Genomic DNA, 23,768 nt, shown 5'->3' with positions numbered 1-23,768 from the left:
GGTGAGAAAAAAACCTCACTCAAATGTATAGCCCCATTAGAAAATATAAATGAACCGTTTGAAAATGTGAAGGAAAAAAATGTTTAAAAAAAATGTGAGTAATTTTTATTTGGCGTACCCCGATGGCATTGCACCCCATTTTGGGAATACCTTCCCTAAACAGTGCTTAAAACAACTATTTACAGTTAGCAATCCAGTACTATTACATCATTAAGCCAACTACTGACTGAGACAGGCAATGCTACTGACATGGATCCTTGTGAAAATAAAGGGTGGTACAGGACTGGTCTGTTTCAAAGGGATGGATGTACAGAGCCATATCCAGCTCTGACAAAGTCACTGATAGCCCACATGGCTGCCAGGCTGCCATCTGCCTTTGCACATAATAATTTGCCGACACAATGGTTTGAATGGTTAGACATGATTACAAAGGGCAGAAGTATTTTCATACAGTATTTATTTATTTATGTTATTTACAAAGTTGGATGAAGGGTCTTTTCACACCCATGTAGCTCAGTGAGGTAATACTGTATTAATTGTGTAAAATATGTTATTCTCCACAAGATTCGATTTGAAAAAGTTACGTTTCACAAAATAATGTTTTTACTTCATATAGGCATATTTAATCATCAGTACTAGATGCCGCGTTCTTCTACGAGTCGAAACTCGGAAATGTCAAACTTACTAACTGGTTGAACGCGGCACGTGTATAACTACACCATTTAGCAAATCAGAAATGTCAGTTTCCTAGTTCTGACTAGTTTGTGAACGCGGTATCACAGCACATAACGGAACTGGCTTGATTGAGACAGCAACGAAAGTCTTGCTTCTGACGTTCTGTTTCCAGACGGACATATTTAGCTGTTACTCAACCGAGCAAACGTGTGTTTATATTTTCTATGCTGCTTGATTTGTTATGAATAGTGTACTAGTAAACCGCTACTGACGAACCTTTACAGAATATAGATAATGCTCCCCGATATGCAATTGCGTTAATTTGAGTGGGATTTTTCAGCAAGTAACGTTAATCCTGTCAGACAAGCTCGCTAGCTAACGTTAGCTCACTATTGGGCTAGCAAGCTACGTTAGTTACAATGAAGATCAAACGACAAAAGCAAGCCAAAAAAAAAACATTAATTTCTACAAACACAACTTCAGTTTTAGAGAGCCCTTTCAAATTCTGATCGACGGGACGTTTTGCCAGGCGGCACTGAAGAATAAGATCCAGATCAAAGAACAGATGCCGAAATACCTAATGGGAGAGGTGCAACTTTGTACTACAAAGTGAGTGGGGGTTCCTGTTGTGTTAGTCAATATCACACTTTCATGAGTTTTACCCAATGACTGTTTTTTTTACTATTCAGTTTAAATATGTGTTTTTATGTCATACAGTTGTGCTCTGAAGGAACTTGAATCAACGAAGGACCTCTATGGTGCCAAACTCATCCTGCAGCGGTATCAGGTTAGGAACTGCAAGCATTTCAAGAACCCCGTCTCTGTGTCTGTTGTCACTGCTGGAAGGGACTAATCCTCACCACTACTTTGTTGTCACACAGGTATGTGTTATATCGTATCTTTATGTACCTGGGTCAATCAATGATCGAGTTTCCCTGCTTAGATGTTGCATGCATCAACTAATGGTTATGTGCTACCTCAATTGACTGTAGTTGGGCACCAGATTGCTATAACACAGGCTTGTGTTCCTCTGCTCAGATGTTGCTGACACATGCCAGATCTTCCAACCTTGGATAGGTATCAGCTAACCACATATGTTATAGCAATCTGGTGCCCAATGGCACAATTGATGACGTGGCAAGCAACCATTGGTTGATGCATGCAACATCTGAGCAGGGGAACGCAACCATGTGGTTAGCTGCTACGTGAAATACCTATCCAGGCGTTGTGAGACCTGGTATGCGTCAGCAACGCTTGAGCAGAGGAACACGGCCAATGTCCTAGACCAGGGTTCCCCAACTTGCGGGCTGAATTTGTTCCCCGGGGGGTTTTATTTGGCCCCCCAGATTTTGAACAAGTCGTTTAGATTTTTCATTGTTGGACATGACTAAACACCAAGTCATTTTAATTTTGAAAATCTGTTCCAATGTATAAGAGAGACTCATGTAAGCAAGGATTAAAGTTTTGTTTTAGTCAAATATTCTATGTTTGGGCTTTTTGTGGTCAATTTGCAGTCTATAAATTATTTGTAATTATGTTCCATCCCCCGACCAACCGCTCAAGAAAAAATCGTCCTGCCGCTGAATCTAGTTGATTATCCTTGTGTAGACACTTGTCTCGTCAGCATCAACAACCAATAGTGCCCTTTATCTAGCTGCATACATCCAGTTTATACCAGATGCATTGAGTCACCTCTTCCTAATGTTTAAATTTCAGGACCAAGAGGTGACATCAGGCCTGAAGAAGATACCAGGTGTGCTACTTCTGTATATCATCCTCAACACCATAGTGTTGGACAAGCCCAGCCTATGCTCTGTGAACCATGTGCAGGCTGTGGCTCTGAGAGAGATGGTCACCCCAGCCCAGCAGCAGAGCATCAACAACCTGAAGGAGGTGCAGGGGATTGGGCAGGATGGAGAGCGCCAGGGCAAGAAGCGTAAGAGGAAAATCTCCAACCCCAACCCGCTCAGCTGCCTGAAGAAGAAAAAACAGACACAGCTGCTTAAGACTGAGGACAAAAAGAAGATTCGGCAAAGGTCCATCCCTAAAACCAACCCCAAACCCCTAGTGGTAGGAAGAGATGTATGTTTTGAGGGCAGGATATAACCAATGTTTTCCCTCCCCAAAAGTTGAACTGAATATAAGAAATACATCTTGATTTTTTTTTATTTTATACATAATCTCTAAAATACATAGATAATCTCTAAACCAATTTTCTCTATTTGCCAGTTTAAAGGTATCCCAATTCAATGTCTGGAGAACATATTTTGAAGAAGCACACAGCCATGATGTCAGCATGCTTCTAAAAATGTATCTTTAAACAGTTCAATCTTGTTTGTTGAACATCAGAAGGTATTGATCTAAGTCATTATAGTAAGTCCATAGCAATTACACCCAATTCACTGGCTCAATGAACCAGCTATGAAAAGGATTCATTGACATGAACTGTTGAAACAGTATTCATTTTATTAGAAAAGTAACAAGTTGCTGGGCCTCAGGACTACAGGCATGGTGTCATAATACACTTCAGCAACAGTATCTACAAGAGGTGTCATTTTGGGTTTTATACAAAAAGGAGAATGCAAGTTTACCGACGCAGAGTTAAAGGGATGAGCTGAAACATTACATGATATACAATTTCAGAAGTTTGTGGGTATCAAAACAATGCATTTGTAGCTATGAACCATAAGATGAGCAATATCGTATTCAAGCTATCGAAGAATGACTGTCACAACACCTAAGCAAATTAAGACTTCCCAGTAGTTATCATTTCATCAAAACTATCTTTTAGATTATTAATACCAAATAAAAGTTTCTCTTTGCCAGAGATTACTTGACATTGAGCTGCATCAAAGAGTTGATGAATGAAATGTCATTTCTGGACACCCACAATTTAGATTTGGTTAAATAGCTTAAAATATGATGCGAAAAAGTCTTCTTCTGGCCAAACCATTAACAAGTATTTTCATTGACACAGTATGTGACTTAAAAGGGAATTATTCAAGTAATACCATAAAATGCAATTCAGGAGGAATTACTTGGAATAAAAAATATTTGAAACTGGAGCAGGCAATGAGGGTAGAGAGTTTCTATTTAAATAAATCTACATGATTTAAACCTGTAATTAGGCAAGTTAACAAAATCTTCTTTACAATGACGGCCGACCCTGGACGATGCTGGGCCAATTGTGCGCCGCCCTATGAGACTCTCAATCGCAGCCGGATATGATACAGCTTGGATTTGAGCCAGGGACTGTAATGACGCCTCTTGCACTGAGATGCAGTGCCTTGCACCACTCTGGAGCCCATTCTCAAATCCCACAACAATGGAGACCTAAATGTCTGCCGATATAAAAACAAATTACAGTCAAGAACTGTAAAAGCAGAATTAAGAACAAACCCATTGGAATGCTTGAAGCTACTAAAATACTATTGGTCTACAAAATAAGATTGCTGGTAGATGCAATTCAGTTGAGTGTTTCAGAAACTTGCTCAATACTACATGCTCCTTTTGGCTTAAGGGTATAAAACAACTATTTTTTAATGGGAGAGAAATAGAAACCTTGGAAAGCAACATGATTGGATTAACACTCACATTCTAGCAAAACACAAGTGCTTTCATTGGATAACAAAAGCCCAAAATACACAGAATTACAATCCCACCATTCATGATTCAGAGACCACATCCCCACACTTGACCTTTAAAAAACATTATCTCAAGAAAGACAAAAACACATGGGTAAGAAGATTTTTTTTACAGTTTCAGAGTAAAAGCAGCCAGTGTTGAGTCTCTAGATTAGGTGGAAGCGGGCTCCAGGGGTGGCAATGATGTCGCTGTATGGCTCGGTCTGGTTGAGCTCCACCGCCTGCTGCTTTTTCAGAACCAGGAAACTGTAGAACTTGGCGGCAGCCTGCTTCTTGTTGTTGTTCCTGCACAAATCCAGCAGGCTAATTTGCTGGGCTCCTGTCTTGGCCATCACCCTCTGAAGGGAGGGAGAGAACTGTTAGGTCACAGCTAACATGCCACACCGGTCTTGTGCGTTGCAAAAATAAATTGACACATACATGTTTTTCAATCATTGCACCCGCACTGCTCGCGAGCATCTGCGTTGCCAGTCGCTAAAATGGAAGTTGATTGAATTTGTGACACAGAAAGCGCTGTAAATCCTGCCTCTCCCCATTGGTTTTTAGAAGCAATTACCCACGTGGGTGATTGAAAGATGAACTGAGGTCGGCTGTAGTAATGCACCTTATGAAAGTTAGCTGCCAATCGCCATATAATGTCCAAAGAAGAAAAAGAAGCCTGGAAGGAGGAGAGATGACTAGAAACGATTAATTTGACCGTTTTGTGTGGATTAATTGTCGGAGTAGAGGATCTTGTGCATTTCAGGTAAAATCCCAGGACAAATTAGCTAGCAACAGCAAGCTAGCTAAATAGGACAAATTAGCTAGCAACTGCAAGCTAGCTAGCTAAATTGTCATAAATGTGTAAAGCTTTTTGACCTGTTCCCAAATTAATATAATTGGTTCAGAGTTTGTTTTGATATTTCAACATGCGTGTTGTTATCGCGTTTGGTGTGGGGGGACTAAATCAATTTGCGCACGATGGCGTCCGGTTTGGGCATGGCGTAAGACCCGGTTCTGGTTAGTAATGTAGGGGTTGTTCACTTGGTGTGTCATAACATTTAGTCAAGTTCTCTCGTAAAAGCTCTCCTATGACATACCTGCAGGCCGTGGAGCATCTGCTGGGTTCTCTTGTTCCACCTCCTCTCCTCTCGGTCCTGGTCACCGGCCTGACCCTCCTCATCCTGTCATTGAACACACATAACATTAACTCTACATACACATTAGCATACACATTAGCCAATGTACAAGCAACACAAGACCGGAAGTAGGCCTACATATTTTGCTTCCAAAGGAACATAAGACAGAATAGATCAGTGATCACCAGCCATGGTCCCAAGAAAGCCAGTTTCCAGGCTATTCCTCCAGCCCTATACTAACGCACGCAATCCCATCAGATGTTTAGTGCTTGGAACACGAGCTTGCACACCCTGTAGCTCTCCAGGACCAGGGTTGGCGGTGACCTCTGGAAAATCTTTGTGTCTATCTCACCTCGTCTGAGCCGTCCTCTCCGTCCTTCTTGTCCTTCTTCTCCTCTATCAGGTCGAGCTCGGGGAACAGGCTGAGGTTGGTGCTGTCCTCGGGGGGCAGCGACACTGTCATGTCCAACTCCTGGGACACACCTGAATGGTTGGTGGCCTGTTCCAGAGTACCCATCTGGATTGAGAGAGGAAGCATGTTTAAGTGAGTGATTGAGTAGGGGGTTGAGTATGGGCAAAAAGGTAAAAGCAGGTCAAACTTCTATCAAAAAACACTAATGAGATCTCTCAGTACATACAATATCAAATCCCAAAAGCCTTGTATGCTTGACAAACTGTCTTTAAAGTTTCCCTAGCCATGGTTAAACAGGGCCTGAGCGAAGAGAGGAGCAACGAGGCATTTACGGGCAAGCCTGGCTCTGTGTCCTGTGCCGTGCGTTTCTGGCCGTGCGTGGAGGAGGGTGGGGGCATGACTGACTCGTCCAGGGTGGTCCTGCTGCCCTCCATGGCTGATGCCTGCAGCACACTGGGCTCCTCCAGGATGGTCTGGTCTGGAGCACATACAATTACACACAGAAAGAACATTAAAAACTATACCAAACAAGGGCAATTGAGTACAAGTACATGACTGTTATGGATGAGGTGCTTGTGTCAGATTGGGCATAGGTCTCTACCCAAGTGTACAACTTTGAATGTGTCTACTACTTTGAATTTATCCATGTGTCTACTTTGAATAGTAACCTATATCTTGATATTATATCCATGATGAGAGTTGGCCCTCTAGCCTATAATGGCATCCAATGTAGAGGATTGAACTGTTGCCATTCAGTAGTTCTTTAACTGAATGGAGTATCTCACCGATGATGTCCCTCTGCATAGCCTCCTCTCTGGGCACCTCAGGATTCTCCAAGTCCTTTAGGAACTCATCCAGGCTGTCTGCCTCACCTCCCTTCCTCCTCTTCCTCATTTCGTCTGGCACCAGGGGGGTCAGGGTGCGGGTGAACATCTACAGAAAGAAAGGGACAGAGAGTGAGAGGGGGAGAAAGAGGGAGAGAGGATAGAGTCAGTGCTGAAAAAATGAAGAGGCGAGGTAGCAACAACATGCACAAGCCCCTAAAAGTAGTGGCTACATTGACCTCAAACTAATTGTTGAGAATAGAAACATATCTAGAAAAGCTCTAATGAAAGAGGTTCAGGAACTAACATGCACACATCTGGGGGGAAACCAGAAAGCCATTTCCAGGTGCTGGATTGAGAACAATAACACAGTAAACAGCCCTTGTTTGTCTAACTACCAGACCAGTTGCTGGGTTACCTTGAGAACCCTGCTGTTCCAGAGGGGCTGTGCTGGCAGGGAGAAGAGCTTCTCCACGCCTCCAGTCTCTTTCCACATCATCAGCTTCTTGGTGGGCGGCGCAAGGTCCAGCGTGGTGACGATGTCAGAGTAGTCGCTGAGCTGGGCACGGATGGTCTTGCTGTCCAGCTCCTTCAGGTTGTCCACAATTAGCTTCCTCTTCCTCTTGGCTTTGGTTTCCTTCACTGTGAGTTGTAAAGAGAAAGATAACTTAAGTGAATAGTGACATTTGTGGCAGAAGTAGGATCCAGAGTGAAAGGGATGCCTTGAAAGACAAGCAGACCTCAAAGTGTTGAAAATGTCTTGAAAATGTCTTGAGTGCTGCTAAACTCAAAGAAGAGCAGTGGTGCTACTAATTGAGTACGTTATGGCACAGGCCTATCTGATGTAGTGACAGACATAACAGTACGGGTTTGTTATAATATAACATGAATATCAATATTTATTGAGGTTGTGCGCAGACCTGTGATGTCGATGGGCTCCAGGGCGAAGGCCTCCTCCTCGTTGTGTACCAGCGTGGTCTGCTCTGTCTGGTCCTGCATGGCGGGCAGGAGCTCCGCTGGGCCTGAGTCTGGGCTGTCTGGACCTCCTGCTGCGCACACACACACACACACACACACACACACAGTGTACAAAACATAAGAAACGTAGATGAGGGGGAGGAGACTGTTTTTATGAGTAAGTTCATGTTTAAGTTTTACTCAGCACTGTCAACACTTTCTAGTCAAAACTTACAAGCCATAAAAAAAAGCCACATTCTACCTACAACCAGCACTGCAGCGGTAATGAATGCGTAGGAAAGTGTATTGATAGGCTTGTGTTATTATTAGCGGAGTGGGTCTTTTTTATATGTACACTACCGTTCAAAAGTTTGGGGTCACTCAGAAATGTCCTTGTTTTTGAAAGAAAAACACTTTTTCCCTCCATTAAAATAACATCAAATTGATCAGAAATATAGTGTAGACATCGTTAATGTTGCAAATGACTATTGTAGCTGGAAACGGCAGATTTATAAAAGCAACCATCACTCCTGTGTTCCAATGGCACATTGTGTTAGCTTATCATTTTAAAAGGCTAATCGATCATTAGAAAACCCTTTTGCAATTATGTTAGCACAGCTGAAAACTGTTGTCCTGATTAAAGAAGCAATAAAACTGGCCTTCATTGGACTAGTTGAGTATCTGGAGCATCAGCATTTGTGGGTTTCTTCTGAAACTCGTCAGTCTATTCTTGTTCTGAGAAATTAAGGCTATAGAAGGCCAGTTTTATTGCTTCTTACACCCATGTAGATATTCCATTTAAAAATCAGCCGTTTCCAGCTAATGAAGTCATTTAGAACATTAACAATATCTACACTGCATTTCTGATCAATTTGAAGTTATTTTAAAATGGACAAAAAAATTGCTTTTCTTTCAAAAACAAACCATTTCTAAGTGACCCCAAACTACATTTCACTTTCTCTGGTCATAGGAGTAACATCATCAATTTGTGCATGAGGCAGAAATAATGCGGTGCAACTCGAGTTTCGCCATCAGCTGGAAGACGGTGTCCCTTTTCGGTCAGGGACGATGAGAGGCGGACCCTGTCTGCTCCCTTTGCCGAGACAGACCATCTGATGCAGGCTTCATCAGCCCAGTAAAATAAATAAGCTAATTATAAAAATGTATGCACACTCAGCTGTGCATCACAAGTAATACAACAACTGATCATATAGCCTACCTCAAAAATTATTCTGAGAAGAACAATGCATTGGCAAGACAAGCAAAGACCATATGCAATGATGTTTTGGGCCTATAGCCTACTGCACAAACCTCATTAATACAGTACTGTTTTTAATAGGTTAATGTTGCATAGGCTCACATTTTTTAAGTCATTTAAAAAAAAATCTGAACAGTAGATCTCAGCTTGCAGTTTGACACAAAGTTATCTTGACTCAAAAAAGGTTGGTGACCTTTTTGTATCATCTAAATATCGGTGTGAAATATATTTTCCATAACCACAAAGTGTTTTTAGCTGTTTGAAGCTGGTGTACAAAATTTAAGTACAGAAAGCATAGAAATAGCGCACATAGAATATATCCACCACTTCTTAGACTTGCTTTCAATGAGAACGACAGCTGTAACACACATTTCTATGTCCATTTGAAAACGTTACATATTGCAGCTTGAAAAGTCCCTTTTGGGAACAGAAAATGGTAAGTGTTGCAACTCACGTGAGAGGGCATCAAAGTCATCTTCGTCATCGTGGTCCTGCAGTCTCAGCACGCTCTCGGTGATGACGGGAGGGTCGTCGAAAATGCCATCCCCATCCTCGTTACTGAGGAGCTTGTCAACTAGAGACAGACAGGAGTGGCAATGCTCAGCAGGAGTTAAAACCTTAGCAAACAGGGTTTTTACACCAGTAACAATTAATTGGCCACATTAGTCCCAATTACATCTCCTTCCTCCCACACCTGGGCACACTTCAGGAGGAAGGATATATTATTGGGACACACACAAGAGACAAGGAAAGAAAAGCTTGTGACACATCACAACCCAGGATATCCTTCCTTCTTACCCAGCATGCCTCCCTCGCTCTCAGCCATGGGGTCCTCTCCGAAGTCATCTTTGTACTGGTCGTCGTATTCCAGGTGGTTGGAGTTGTCTGGGATCTGGGCAACCGAGGTCTCTGGGTCTAGGAGCAGGTTAGAGGCTGACGCCCCGTGGATGATGTCCACCTCGAAGGTATTCTCCTCACGCATCATCTCCCGGTCGTCCATTCCAAAGTCAGCTGAAGGGGGAGAACATCGAGTATGTTTAGAATGCATTTTTGCAAGTGTACATACAGCGGTAATGAGTGGCAGTGTTTGTCGCACTAGGAAGGGAGGAGATAGGCTGGAGTATGGGTGCATTTCAAGCATCTGCCTGGATATGAAACCACGGTAAAAACATGGTAGACCACTACCAAGCATTTGCTATCACCTATCCAGATCAGTGCGGATGAGGTGAAGGAGTTGAAGAAAGGAATCCACTACAGACGATTGAGATGCAGCCAAGGTTTAGTTTGAGGAGTGAGGTGGTGAAAGGATTGGCCTAGGAGGCCTGCTATGTACCGAAGTCATTCTCCTGCAGCAGGCTCAGGTTGCCCACCTCCTCCCTCATGGTGATCTCTTCCACTCGACTCTGGTTCAATGTGAATTGCTTGGTGACATCGATATCGCTGCAAAGACAACATAAATCACTAACACCGAATGAAGGAACATCTAATGCACTTGATACAAGCAAATCAATACTCATAAGAGCATACAGAACATATACATCAATGGAGACAGAGAACTCGTCGATGCTACATTAAAAATCTCAAAAAACACATTTCCTCTGATGACATGCAGGACTCACTCTAGGTCTGGTAGTGGCTGGTCGAAGTCGTGGAACTCTTCTGGCATGGTGATGGCATTGTAGGCAGCTTCTCTGTTCTCCTCTGGCAGATCCACCACACCTGAGAGGGCAGGGAAGGAGGCAGGGGTCAGGCTAGCACAGACCCACATAATACACAGCCATAACATCTTCCTACAATGTCAGTACAGTCTAGCAGCCCAGTGTGCCTCTTACAAGTTTCATATTGGGACTCTTTCAGGAGCCCCCAATTTCAGTTCATTCAACAGTGTATGAAAATGCCAAATATAAACAGCAAAATTAAGATTTAAATGAGATGGAGGTTGAGACAAACTGTAACTCGGAGTCTTGAATGTAAAAAAAACTAAGAATATGTTGGACCAGTCAAGCCCCCTAGACAATACATTACCTGGTCTGAAGGCCATCTTGATCTTGATGAATGCCTCATTACAGTCAGCCAACAAGTACTTGGCTTTCCTGTTGTAGATCCTCACCACCCCCAGGAGCAGATGACCTGATGTACGCAGGGCCATTTTCACCTGGACAATTAAAGAATAAGAAAGAACACTGTGTCCAGAAATACACCCCCCCCCCATGGCGAGATAATTCAATTCACTTCAAATCAGCATCTACAACTCTGGTATGCTCATCCGCCATGTCTTGACTAGAGGTCGACCGATTATGATTTTTCAACACAGATACCGATTATTGGAGGACCAAAAAAAAGACGATGCCGGTTAATCGGACGATATCTAACAATCACAACAATACTGAACGAACACTTATTTTTACTTAATATAATACATCAATAAAAATCCATTTAGTCTCAAATAAATAATGAAACATGTTCAATTTGGTTTAAATAATGCAAAAACAAAGTGTTGGAGAAGAAAGTAGAAAAGCTAACGTTTAAGTTCCTTGCTCAGAACATATGAAACCTTTTAACATGAACATCAATATTCCCAGTTAAGAAGTTTTAGGTTGTAGTTATAGGACTACTTCTCTCTATACCATTTGTATTTCATATACCTTTGACTATTGGATGTTTTAATAGGTACTTTAGTATTGCCAGCCTAATATAGGGAGTTGATAGGCTTGAAGTCATAAACATAAACTTGAAGCATTGCGAGGAGCTGCTGGCAAACACAGCAAAGTGCTGTTTAAATGAATGCTTACGAGCCTGCTGCTGCCTACCACCGCACAGTCAGACTGCTCTATCAAATCATAGACTTAATTATAATATAATAACACACAGAAATACGAGCCTTAGGTCATTAATATGGTCAAATCTGGAAACTGTCATTTCGAAAACAAAACGTTTATTCTTTCAGTGAAATACGGAACCGTTCCGTATTTTATCTAACGGGTGGCATCCATAAGTCTAAATATTGCTGTTACATTGCACAACCTTCAATGTTATGTCATAATTATGTACAATTCTGGCAAATTAGTTCGCAACTAGCCAGGCGGCCCAAACTGTTGCATATACCCTGACTCTGCGTGCAATGAACGCAAGAGAAGTGACAATTTCCCTAGTTTAATATTGCCTGCTAACATGAATTTATTTTAACTAAATATGCAGGTTTAAAAATATATACTTCTGTGTATTGATTTTAAGAAAGGCGTTTATGGTTAGGTACATTCCTGCAACGATTGTGCTTTCTTCGCAAATTTGCTTTTGTTAAATCATCCCCCGTTTGACAAAGTTGGCTGTCTTTGTTAAGAAGAAATGGTCTTCACACAGTTCGCAACGAGCCAGGCGGCCCAAACTGCTGTATATACCCTGACTCTGTTGCACAGAACGCAAGAGAAGTGACACAATTTTCCTAGTTAAAAGAAAATCATGTTAGCAGGCAATATTAGCTGAATATGCAGGTTTAAAAATATATACTTGTGTATTGGTTTTAAGAAAGGCATTGGTGTTTATGGTTAGGTATACATTGGTGCAACTACAGTGCTTTTTACACGAATGCGATTGTTAAATCACCCGTTTGGCGAAGTAGGCTGTGATTCAATGATAAATTAACAGGCACCGCATTGATTATATGCAATGCAGGACAAGCTAGATAAACTAGTAATATAATCAACCATGTGTAGGTAACTAGTGATTATGTTAAGATTGATTGTTTTTATAAGATACGTTAAATGCTAGCTAGCACCTTACCTTGGATCCTTGCTGCACTCTCATAACAGGTAGTCAGCCTGCCACGCAGTCTCCTCGTGGAGTGCAATGTAATCGGCCATGATTGGTGTCCAAAAATGCAGATTACCGATAGTTATGAAAACTTGAAATCGGCCCTAATTAATCGACCATTACAATTAATCGGTCGACCTCTGGTCTTGACCCACAGCCAGCGAGTTGAAAATTGACCCTCTTCTACTGGTTTACACAACACTACCCTTACGGCAGCATTACTTTAATAGAGACTAGACACATGATTGAAACACATAATAGAAGCCCTGTATCAATGATCACTTGTTTACCTTGGGGCAGATGATGCTCTCCACACTGCTCTCCAGGTTGCATTCAAACACATGAGCCTTGGTGAGCTTCTTATCCCAGTGGGCCGCTAGCCAGATCTTGGCCAGCGGCCCACGTTTGCTGAGGACAAAGTGAGCATAAAACATTGTCCCAGCACCTTCTCACCTAAGGGTGAGGGGGGGACACCAACCTGCAGGGACAAAGGTTAGAAAAAAACATCCAATCACAAGAAGTGATACACTTTGATGGTCATATTGAATAAGGAAAGATTGAACTTTGAGAAATCCATTTGATTTATTTACACTTTGCATTAGTCAATTTGACTGTGTTATCAGTCCTCTCTGCCGGCCGACCCAAAAAAAACACTACATTGCATGAGGAAAGTGCGTTGTGGATAAATGCTAATAAAATGAACAAATAACAATGATTGAATACTAAGAAATTAAATTAAGTAATTAAACCAATAACAATTGGGTAATTTTGTGATTTCTTTACTCAAGCTAACTAGTTAACGTAAACTCACCCCATTCCATACAAATGTGCGCAACCGCAACATTCAAACGAGGCTACAAAGAAAACTAATGGCACTGTAGCGACTGTGTTGATGTCAAAATCAGGGGGTGTGAACTAGGTTTCTATTCAAGCGTTGATCGACATGATATTGGCTCTATAGTATTGGAGAAAAGTTGATAAAACTGACCCTCCGTTACATCTTGACGTGTCATGTCGTAACGTACAGCATGCATAAAGCAACTATTTATGTCTTACAATCTCTCTCCACCAGGTGTAGCACTTTATCATCCTTTAAAAACAAGAAATGGAAAGGAGGGGGGAATACCTAGTCATTATTGCATGCGATTATCATTCTCAAAGCTGCTGTTTTACTTCTAAGATCACTTTAGCACCGCCCTAAAAACCCGATTCAAATTCGACACAAACCTTCAAATGGGTATGTAATGATACATTATATAAACTCTTTATAGTGTTTTATTTACATTTTAGACTCGATAAGGTGATAAATTGGGCAGATCGAGTGAAAAAAAGCAATTTTCCCACACAACATCTCTCCTTCTCACTACCACGCATTAGTTTCGCTTCCCCACCCGCCATTTTTTTTAAAGATCCGACGGGGCTCATTGCCTGCTTGAATTATGCAGAAACGGGCAGCGTTTAGGTCATGTAATTTATTCCGTTGGAAAGGGGAGAAATTGTGCTTTACAATGGTATTGACATTACAGTTGATCTGGAAGTATTACGTTTTTGGAGGGCTAAAATAAGGGCAATTGTACGGACCAAGGCGATGTACGAGTTTACGTTAGCGACTGAGGCCCAATATGAGCGCTGTCCTGATCTTGACTCGGTAGGGTTTGTTTTAATCAGACATTCATGATGCACCTGTTTATATAGCCTAAATAGGTGCCCCACTGACGCCATCGCTGGGTTGGCATTATGCCTATTATCTTAACATCTTCACTTCATACCATTTTAATTCCACAGTGAACATAATTGTCCATCTCTTAGCGGGGGACATAGTCCCCATACCGCAGGGGCGATCTTATGTTAGCCCTTGTCCTAGTGTCGAACTGGTAGCATATTGTTCTTATGTGCATAACTCACGTCGGAGAGTTTGGTAAAGTAAAGTAAAGTTTGGTAAAGTATAATCCTTTACTCTGGAATAAAGTTTGGTAAAGTATAATCCTTTACTCTGGAATAACATGTTACAGGGCACAACATCCTAATCAGACACTCATAATGCACCTGTTTATATATCCTAAATAGGTGCCCCCCTAACGCCATCTCTGGGTTGGCATTATGCCCATTATCTTAACACCGTCCATGTGGAGGGGGGCGTAGGTTGGCACAGAGCTGGTTTTCGTAAATTGAACCACATACTGTATTTAAACACATCGGAACATTTATTAACAATGGACAACTAGCTCAGTTGTCAAAAATGATAATAAAAAACTCGAGTACCTACTTAAATTAGTTAGGAAGCCAATCGTTTGAATTGTAAAGAAAAATAAAAGATCCGGGACCTCGGCGCGAACCCAACTAGCTAACGGTAACCAGCAATCTTTTGAGGTTTTGCAGGAGACGCGCAAGCCACAGTGATCCGAATTAATTTCGATATATATTGGTACAGTATAGCGTTCCAGTTTAATAAACCAATGTGAATGTACTGTAGCTAAATACCCACAGTATAACAGGTAGGTAGTTAGCATAATATGCTAACTAATGTTACCGACCAGTGACACTTGTGCAACGTACAGTAATCAACAACCTCCTGTCATTTCCAAAACAGAGCGCGTATTGTGATATGATTTTGTTGGTTCGTGTCTACAAAATCGGAATCTAACATGCAAAAAATGTTGCTTCATTCCAGTACATGAAAATATATTTAAAATGTAAACAACTCACCAATTACGCTCCAATTGTAGTTATTTTTTTTGGGCGGCCGTAGTTTACTTTTTTTCCACTCCTCCTCCCACTAAAAACAAACATAATGGCGCTGACTTTTTAGTTTCTTCCGCCCGCCCAAAGATTATTTTCAAATCCACAGGATGTTTACAAGACCGTCAGCGGTTTCTACTAGTTACCGCCACGAAGTCAAAATTGTATATTTGGTAAAAATGTATGAAAACAAAAATGAGCTTTTAGGTTTTACTATGTGGTTAGGTTTTAAATCACATTTTAATCAGATATATTTATGAAATAGGCGGGGTTTATGACTTTGTGGCTGTGGTTACTAGTGACGACTCAAGTAAGCGGGTGGGGTCAGGCAACAGCGATTTAAAAAAAATATCTTAACCAAGATCAAACAAACCCTGTAGTTTCCAACCGGAACAAATGAGTCATGGTAGGCAGAGCCAAAACACGAGCTAACGAGATCACATTTGCCTGTTCTAAGCAGACATCTGCATATTTCCATTAGGGAACGCCTACTCTGTGAAATGTTCTAAACAACGCGACATTTTAAAACTTTGGCAAAGAATTAAGTCTACAAAACTTAGTCCACTCTGTTCAAAACATATTCTAGTTGTGGGAACAGAAAACCGTATTGAGATAAAATGTTTAATCAGATGAGAATATTTGCAGAATGTCACCCAAAGTCCATCTCCTGGCCACTGGACTTCCTCTCCCTACCATATTTGATAGGTAGTGGAAACTCCATGCAGTTGCTTCACATGTCTACATCCGGTGAAATATCTGTATCATTGGTCTATCTGTGGCCATTGCCGATTTTAGCATGTAAATCTTGGTGGGGAAAACTCTTTTTTATTTTTTTATTTTTTTAGATGCATGCCAGCAAAGCCACTGAACAATATATTAATTGCACTACAACAGTGACTAACTGTTTGGCCCTACATAAAGCTGTTCTAACAGCAGAGCTTTCTTTTCAGCACCATGGAGTGAATCCTTACCACTACACCTGGCTAATAGCAGAGCCTTATCTGGCAGCGAAACAGTTAATTAAGCCTAATTTACCTTTAAAATGTACCTTCCTTAAAAAAAAACATAGCTGATATGGCTGACTTGCTTAAACAAATATGGTTTCTACTGACAATTGAGATGTACAAACTATGTCATAAGGGGACGATGAGCGGGTAAGTGGCAATCCGCAATTTCGATTAAGACAGCAAGCTAGGACGGATGTAGTCAATATAACTATTTGTTCAGCACTTTTGAAATGTACAGCGACACAATTCAGAACATGGGCCTTTCTTACAGTATTCTCCCTGTACACCAAGTCAGAAGCGTAGGATAAATAAAGGGGGCATATTTTTGTTTAACCTTTATTGAACTAGGCAATTCCGTTATGAACAAATTTTATTTAAAATGATGGCCTACTACATCCAAACCCTAACGACACTGGGCCAATTGTGCACCGCCCTATGGGACTCCCTACAGCCTGGAATTGAACCATGGTCTGGAATGACACCTCTAGCACTGAGATGCAGTGTCTTAGACCGCTGCGCCAATCGGGAACCCAAATATATAAGCAGACAATGAAAGCTCGAGCCTGTGTAGTAGGGATGTGATTTGAATGTGACTGGAGGAGTGGGATGGTTGATTGATTTAATTTTCTATTATCTCGGATCGACCCACCTTCCTGCAATGGAATATATTATTTTTGTTTTGTTTCAACACCCCGTACAGTAGGTGGTGGCAATACACCAATAGGTGTAGTCTGCCTTAAAACTTTAAAGAAGAAGAAGAAGAAAGAGCGAGCACAAGACAGTGCACATACTCAAATCAAATTGGCCACATACACATGGTTAGCAGATGTCATTGCGAGTGTAGGGAAATGCTTGTGCTTCTAGTTCCGACAGTGCAGCAATATCTAACAAGTAATCTAACAATTCCAAAACAACTAACACACACAAATCTAAGTAAAGGAATGGAATAGGAATACATAAACATATGGATGAGCAATGACCGAGCGGCATAGGCAAGATGCAATAGATTGTATAAAATACAGTATATACATATTAGATGAGTAATGCAAAATGTGTAAACATTATTAAAGTGGCATTATTAAAGTGGCCAATGATTTCAAGTCTGTATATAGGCAGTCTGATATATTAACAGTCTGATGGCCTTGAGATAGAAGCTATTTTTCAGTCTCTGCTTTGATGCACTTGTACTGACCTCGCCTTTTGGATGGTAGTGGGGTGAACAGGCAGTGTGGGTGGCAGTGGGTGGTTGTTGTCCTTGATGATCTTTTTGGCCTTCCTGTGACATCGGGTGCTGTAGGTGTCCTGGAGGGCAGGTAGTTTGCCCCCGGTGATGCGTTGTGCAGAACGCACCACCCTCTAGAGAGCCCTGCAGTTATGGACGATGTAGTTGCCGTACCAGGCGGTGATGTAGCCCAACAGGATGCTCTCAATTGTGCATCTGTAAAGGTTTGTGAGGGTTTTTAGATGGCTACTTATATATTTTGATTTGATTAAAACTCTTTTGGTTCCTACATTATTCCATATGTGTTATTTCATAGTTTTGATGTCTTCTCTATTATTCTACAATGTAGAAAATAGCTATAAAAAAAATATTTGAAAAACTTCAATGTGTAGGTGTGTCCAAACTTTTGACTGGAACTGTATATACATTTTTAAGAGAAATATGTCATCCCTGAAGAGGTGGAAGTCTGCCTCTTCTTCGGTGGAGCTTAACCCTATCTGTTCCAGGCCTCCCGGCTGCTGTACTGCAGCGCCAGCTGTGCCATCAGAGACTCTGGGTTCGCGCCCAGGCTCTGTCGTAACCGGCCGCGACCGGGAGGTCCATGGGGCGACGCACAATTGGCCTAGCGTCGTCCGGGTTAGGGAGGGCTTGGTCGGTAGGGATGTCTTTGTCTCATCGCGCACCAGCGACTCCAGTGGCGGGCCGGGCGCAGTGCGCGCTAACCAAGGTTGCCAGGTGCACAGTGTTTCCTCCGACACATTGGTGCGGCTGGCTTCCGGGTTGGATGTGCGCTGTGTTAAGAAGCAGTGCGGCTAGGTTGGGTTGTGTATTGGAGGACGCATGACTTTCAACCTTCGTCTCTCCCGAGCCCGTATGGGAGTTCTAGCGATGAGACAAGATAGTAGCTACTACAACAATTGGACACCACGAAATTGGGGAGAAAAAGGGGGAAAAAATATATATTTAAAAAACGCTATCTGTTCCTACAGGCGAACAGTCTGATAGGACTGGACATTACCACTCAACACACGCTGTAATTCTTCTGAAGTCAAATCTCATACCCCCAAGTACTTCTCTGCAGCTGCCACCACAAAATCAATTTTCTGTGACTGATGTTCCATCTCTGTGGTACAGTTGACAACCATTGCTATGAATGCTAAGAAGCCAAGCTTACGGAATCATATATTACTCATTGGCCTATCCCTCTGCTCTGGCACAGATCTACTACTCACAGGGATCCTCTCAGAATCCCTCAACTTTGATCCACCCTACTCTACATAAATCAATTTTCTCTGACTGATGTTCCATCTCTGTGGTACAGTTGACAACCATTGCTATGAATGCTAAGAAGCCAAGCTTATGACACCTTCGACACTACTCTGACCTGGCCACCTCAACCTGCCTCACGCACCGGACACCTCCAATCCCCAGCAACATGAGCACCCCTACAGTTGACACACACAACTTTTCTCACCAAAACTAGGAGGTGGAAGTAGTGCAGCGGCAGCATCAGCACTACAATGTACACGAGACTAATCTGAAATCCTTCTCGGAATATATCCTGCTGTGCGGAAGAATGCCATGTTAGAGTGATCCAAAATAGTGCTACATAATGGTAGCACATTTTGGACACAGTCTCAGTGGTCCTCCACCCTTGAAGACTCTGATAATACTTTTTTGACCAAAATTTTAAGGAGATTCTCTGTACTTTGTTATACTTTTTAGAAAGTATCACTCACAAGCCAAAAGTGCCTGCCTGAAAATTAGATACTATATCACATAGCCGCAGATACATCTTTGCACGCTCTTGGTATTCTCTCAACCAGCTTCACCTGGAATACTTTTCCAACAGTCTTGAAGGAGTTCCCACATATGCTGAACACTTCTTGGCTGCTTTTCCTTCACTCTGTGGTCCAACTATTCTCAAACCATCTCAATTGGGTGGATGGCAGGTGATTGTGGAGGACAGGTCATCTGATGCAGCATTCCATTTAATTTTTAAATTTTACCAATATTTAATTAGGCAAGTCAGTTAAGAACAAATTCTTATTTTCAATGATGGCCTAGGAACAATGGGTTAACTGCCTTGTTTAGGGGCAGAACGACAGATTTTTACCTTGTCAGCTCAGTGATTCCCTCTTGCAACCTTTCGGTTACTAGTCCAATGCTCTAACCACTAGGCTACCTGCCCACCCCATCACTCTCCTTGGTCAAATAGTCCCAACACAGCCTGTAGGTGTGTTGGGTCATTGTCCTGTTGAAAAACAAATGATAGTACCACGAAGCGCAAACCAGATAGGATGGCGTATCGCTGCAGAATAGCTGGAGGTGTGTTGGGTCATTGGCGTATCGCCAACCATGCTGGTTAAGTGTGCCTTGAATTCTAAATAAATCACTGACAATGTCACCAGCAAAGCACCCCCACACCATCACACCTCCATGCTTCACGGTGGGAACCACACATGCAGAGATAATCTGTTCAACTACTCTGCGTCTCAAAAAGACACGACGGTTGGAACCGATAATATCATCATACCAAAGGACAGATTTCCACCTGTCTAATGTCCATTGGTCGTGTTTCTTGGCCCAAACAAGTCTCTTCTTCTTATTGGTGTCCTTTAGTAGTGGTTTCTTTGCAGCAATTCGACCACAAAGGCCTAATTTATGTAGTCTCCTCTGAACAGTTGATGTTAAGATGTGTCTGTTACTTGAACTCTGAAGCATTTATTTGGGCTGCAATTTCTGAGGCTGGTAACTCCAATGCACTTATCCTCTGCAGCAGAGGTAACTCTGGGTATTCCTTTCCTGTGGTGATCCTCATGAGAGCCAGTTTCATCATAGCTCTTGATGGTTTTTGCGACTGCACTTGAAGAAACTTTCAAAGTTCTTGAAATGTTCCGTATTGACTGACCTTCATGTCTTAAAGTAATGATGGACTGTTGTTTCTCTTTGCTTATTTGAGTTGTTCTTGCCATAATATGGACTCTTTTACCAAATATTTCTGTATACCACCCCTACCTTGTCACAACACAACTGATTGGCTCAAACGCATCAAGAGGGAAAGAAATTCCACAAATTAATTTAACAAGGTTCAGCTGTTACTTGAAATGCATTCCAGGTGACTACCTCATGAAGCTGGTTGGGAGAATGCCAAGAGTGTGAAAAACTGTAATCAAGGCAAAGGGTGGCTTACTTTGAAGAATCTCAAATATCAAATCTATTTTGAGATGTTTAACAATTTTTTGGTTACTACATGGTTCCATATGTGTTATTTCATAGCTTGATGTCTTCAATATTATTAAATAATGTAAAAAATAGTCAAAATAAAGTAAAAACCCTGAGTAAGTATGTCCGAACTTTTGACTGGTACTGTATATCAGTGGCGGTCAGTGCTGTTTAAGATGAGGGAGGACAAAAAAACATTTCATGAGCATGGCCTTATTTCTATTACAGCATGTAGGATGACTGTCATTCATATTCCATTCACCCAGTTCCTTGTAACATCGATAGGTTTAGGCTACTATATGATACTCAAATTTGCCCTATACCCATCATGAGGTTGGTCCCTTGATTGGGTGGACAACATGTCAGTTCATGCTACAAGATAGGTTGGAGGACTTCCTCCGGATGTTGTCATAATTTCTGTGTAAGTCTATGGAAGGGGGTGAGAACCATGAGCCTCCTAGGTTTTGTATTGAAGGCAATGTACCAAGAGGAGGATGGAAGCTACCCTACAGAGTGCTGTTGCTATAGACTACTGTAGACCTTTGCAAAATAATGTTTTGTCATGACTGTCACCCACAGAGTGGGGAGGAGGGAACTGCTGGGGGTTAACACCTCACACCCTTTTGCAAATCAAGGAGAGAACACTCAGAAATCCCTCTACAAATTCACCCATGTGTTTTGTTTTAAGAATACTTCTCGCTGAAACTCTAACACGTTTAAATATGACTACCGGAACAATATTTATTGGGGAATGGTCAGAGACGACCTAAAAGAACACTAATGTCGTTTTTGGTGTCATTTTACGAGGTCATTAAAAATGCTATTAAGGAAATACTGTAACTTAAAGTATACACACTACATGTACAAAGTTTCCATTCTCTGGTATGTGCATGCTATATGGAAAAATGATAAAAGTATTTTTTTGAGAGAGGGATGTTATTTTAGAAACTATAAGAGGAAATTGTTTATATAACTTTGCACAGTAAGTAATCATCACCCCCTTGTGCAACGATGTGCGCTGAGAGTCGGGAAGCAAGTTCAGGGAATAAGATGTTTTAGTAAAATAAACTGAACATAATACAAAACAAGAAACACTAACAGCACACAGACATGAACCTGAAACAGAAACAATACGCCTGGGGAAGGAACCAAAGGGAGTGACAATAGGGAAGGTAATCAGGGAAGTGATGGAGTGCAGATGAGTCTGATGACACGCAGGTGTGCGTAATGATGGTGACAGGTGTGCCATAACGAGCAGCCTGGTGACCTAGAGGCTGGAGAGGGAGCATACGTGACAGTACCTCTTCCCCGATGCACGGCTCCAGCCGCAGGACGCCGATGAAAATGACAATCCCGGGGATCAGGAGCGGACCGGTCACCTCTGCTGAGGCGTGAGAAAATCTGTCAGTCCGGGTGAGACATGGGAGCATGGCGACCTAGAGCGCCGGAGAGAGTGCATACGTGACGGTACCCTATCCCCAGCGCGTTCGTCTCAAGCCACAGGACACCAGCCAAAGGGACGATCCTGGGGTTCAGGAGCGGACCAGTCACCCCTGCTGATACTCAGGAACCTGTCGCCGGCTGGAGTGCGGGAACCTGACAGACCGGCTGAGGCAGGGGAACCTGGCGATCCGGCTGAGGCATGAGAGCCTGACGAGCCGGCGGAGGCAGGGGAGCCTGGCGATCTGTCTGACACATGAGAGCCTGTAGCGGCTCCCAGACCCAACGTCGTTCCCACCAACAACAAAAAAAACACTCCCTGATGCTTCCCTTAGGTTAGGTGTCATTCTGTAACGATGTGCGCTGAGAGTCGGGAAGCAAGTTCAGGGAGTGAGTGTTTTAGTAAAATAAACTGAACATAATACAAAACAAGAAACACTAACAGCACACAGACATGAACCTGAAACAGAAACAATAACGCCTGGGGAATGAACCAAAGGGAGTGACATATAGGGAAGGTAATCAGGGAAGTGACGGAGTCCAGATGAGTCTGATGACACGCAGGTGCGCATAACGATGGTGACAGGTTTGCATCATAATGAGCAGCCTGGTGACCTAGAGGCCGGAGAGGGAGCACACGTGACACTTTCAGTGAGGTCAGAGAGCGTGTCAGCCTGATGGAACCACCCCTTTTGAACAAACTGTATAAAATGATAGGTTAAGAATTAACATATTAGACCAGAGGGATGTAGAGTTGCAGCTCACGTTTAAAGTAGTTTGAACTCTGAATCTCAACACAAGGTAGAGACGATAAAGTCACCTCCTGGACAATCACTGGTACGGCTGATTAGCTGTCCTAAGTAAAGTATCTAAGAAAGTGAATTTAAGTGGAACCATTCTATTTCTGTTTTCAAACCATCATATTACGCTACTCTGCTGGCTAGCCTATCGTCAAAGAAGCAATTACATTAATTGCTATTAATTTCATGGAAGTAGAATAAACTCTGTAGTTCTGTTCAGGACTACACAACAAAACCACGGATACTGGACGACTGCAGAGGAGAACAACAGAGGAACCCCTTTTGGACATTCAGAGCCTATGTGTAGTACTGAATCACAAGTAAGGCTCAGGTTTTTGCAGATGCAAGGAGGTTACGTGTCACGTTCGTTGAATGGAGGAGACCAAGCCACAGCGTGATGTGAATACATTCTTCTATTTATTAACGAAGAAACACTAAACAAACTATACAAATAAACAACAAAACGAAAGTGACACTATATATAAACAAGTACAGGCAACTAACCATAGACAATAACCCACGAAATACCCAAGGAATATGGCTGCCTAAATATGGTTCCCAATCAGAGACAACGACAAACAGCTGCCTCTAATTGAGAACCAATCTAGGCAACCATAGACATACATAACACCTAGAC

General features: G+C 42.2%; 1 protein-coding gene and 1 pseudogene across 6 annotated transcripts; one reads left to right on the top strand and one right to left on the bottom strand.

Moving 5' to 3' along the window:
• Window positions 1-518: 518 nt before the first annotated feature.
• Window positions 519-3,534, top strand: LOC109907611 (rRNA-processing protein UTP23 homolog; annotated as a pseudogene). The gene is made up of 3 exons (XR_002257570.2): window positions 519-1,284; window positions 1,393-1,556; window positions 2,392-3,534. The product of XR_002257570.2 is annotated as an rRNA-processing protein UTP23 homolog (transcript).
• LOC109907610 (double-strand-break repair protein rad21 homolog A-like) lies at window positions 3,119-22,814 on the bottom strand. Of its 5 annotated transcripts, XM_031793772.1 has the most exons (15): window positions 22,193-22,814; window positions 17,637-17,882; window positions 12,989-13,176; window positions 10,914-11,043; window positions 10,508-10,607; window positions 10,222-10,328; window positions 9,687-9,899; window positions 9,343-9,462; window positions 7,594-7,722; window positions 7,092-7,315; window positions 6,635-6,782; window positions 6,182-6,327; window positions 5,790-5,954; window positions 5,399-5,482; window positions 3,119-4,657 (listed from the first exon to the last, which is right to left on the bottom strand). In XM_031793772.1, the coding sequence occupies exons 3-15, from the start codon at window positions 13,130-13,132 to the stop codon at window positions 4,466-4,468; spliced, it is 1,902 nt and encodes a 633-aa protein (XP_031649632.1). In that variant the 5' UTR covers window positions 13,133-13,176; window positions 17,637-17,882; window positions 22,193-22,814; the 3' UTR covers window positions 3,119-4,465. The 5 variants fall into 5 exon arrangements, with proteins under 5 accessions (XP_031649632.1, XP_020361269.2, XP_020361268.2 ...); XM_020505680.2 differs by lacking the exons at window positions 17,637-17,882; window positions 22,193-22,814 and adding an exon at window positions 15,405-15,683 and having other exon boundaries at window positions 7,594-7,719; XM_020505679.2 differs by lacking the exons at window positions 17,637-17,882; window positions 22,193-22,814 and adding an exon at window positions 15,405-15,678.
• Window positions 22,815-23,768: the final 954 nt, after the last annotated feature.

Source organism: Oncorhynchus kisutch, linkage group LG17 (assembly GCF_002021735.2).
Source record: "Oncorhynchus kisutch isolate 150728-3 linkage group LG17, Okis_V2, whole genome shotgun sequence".
Taxonomy (NCBI): Eukaryota; Metazoa; Chordata; class Actinopteri; order Salmoniformes; family Salmonidae; genus Oncorhynchus; species Oncorhynchus kisutch.
This window is presented reverse-complemented; position numbering and strand designations above follow the sequence as displayed.

Excerpts from the sequence above, each read along its gene's own strand:
- LOC109907610 (XM_031793772.1), bottom strand. The coding sequence starts at position 13,132 with ATGTTTTATGCTCACTTTGTCCTCAGCAAACGTGGGCCGCTGGCCAAG. Across the intron at positions 10,608-10,913 it reads CAAGATGGCCTTCAGACCAG|GTGTGGTGGATCTGCCAGAG; the intron begins GTAATGTATTGT and ends CTGCCCTCTCAG. Across the intron at positions 5,955-6,181 it reads ACACAGAGCCAGGCTTGCCC|ATGGGTACTCTGGAACAGGC; the intron begins GTAAATGCCTCG and ends CTCTCAATCCAG.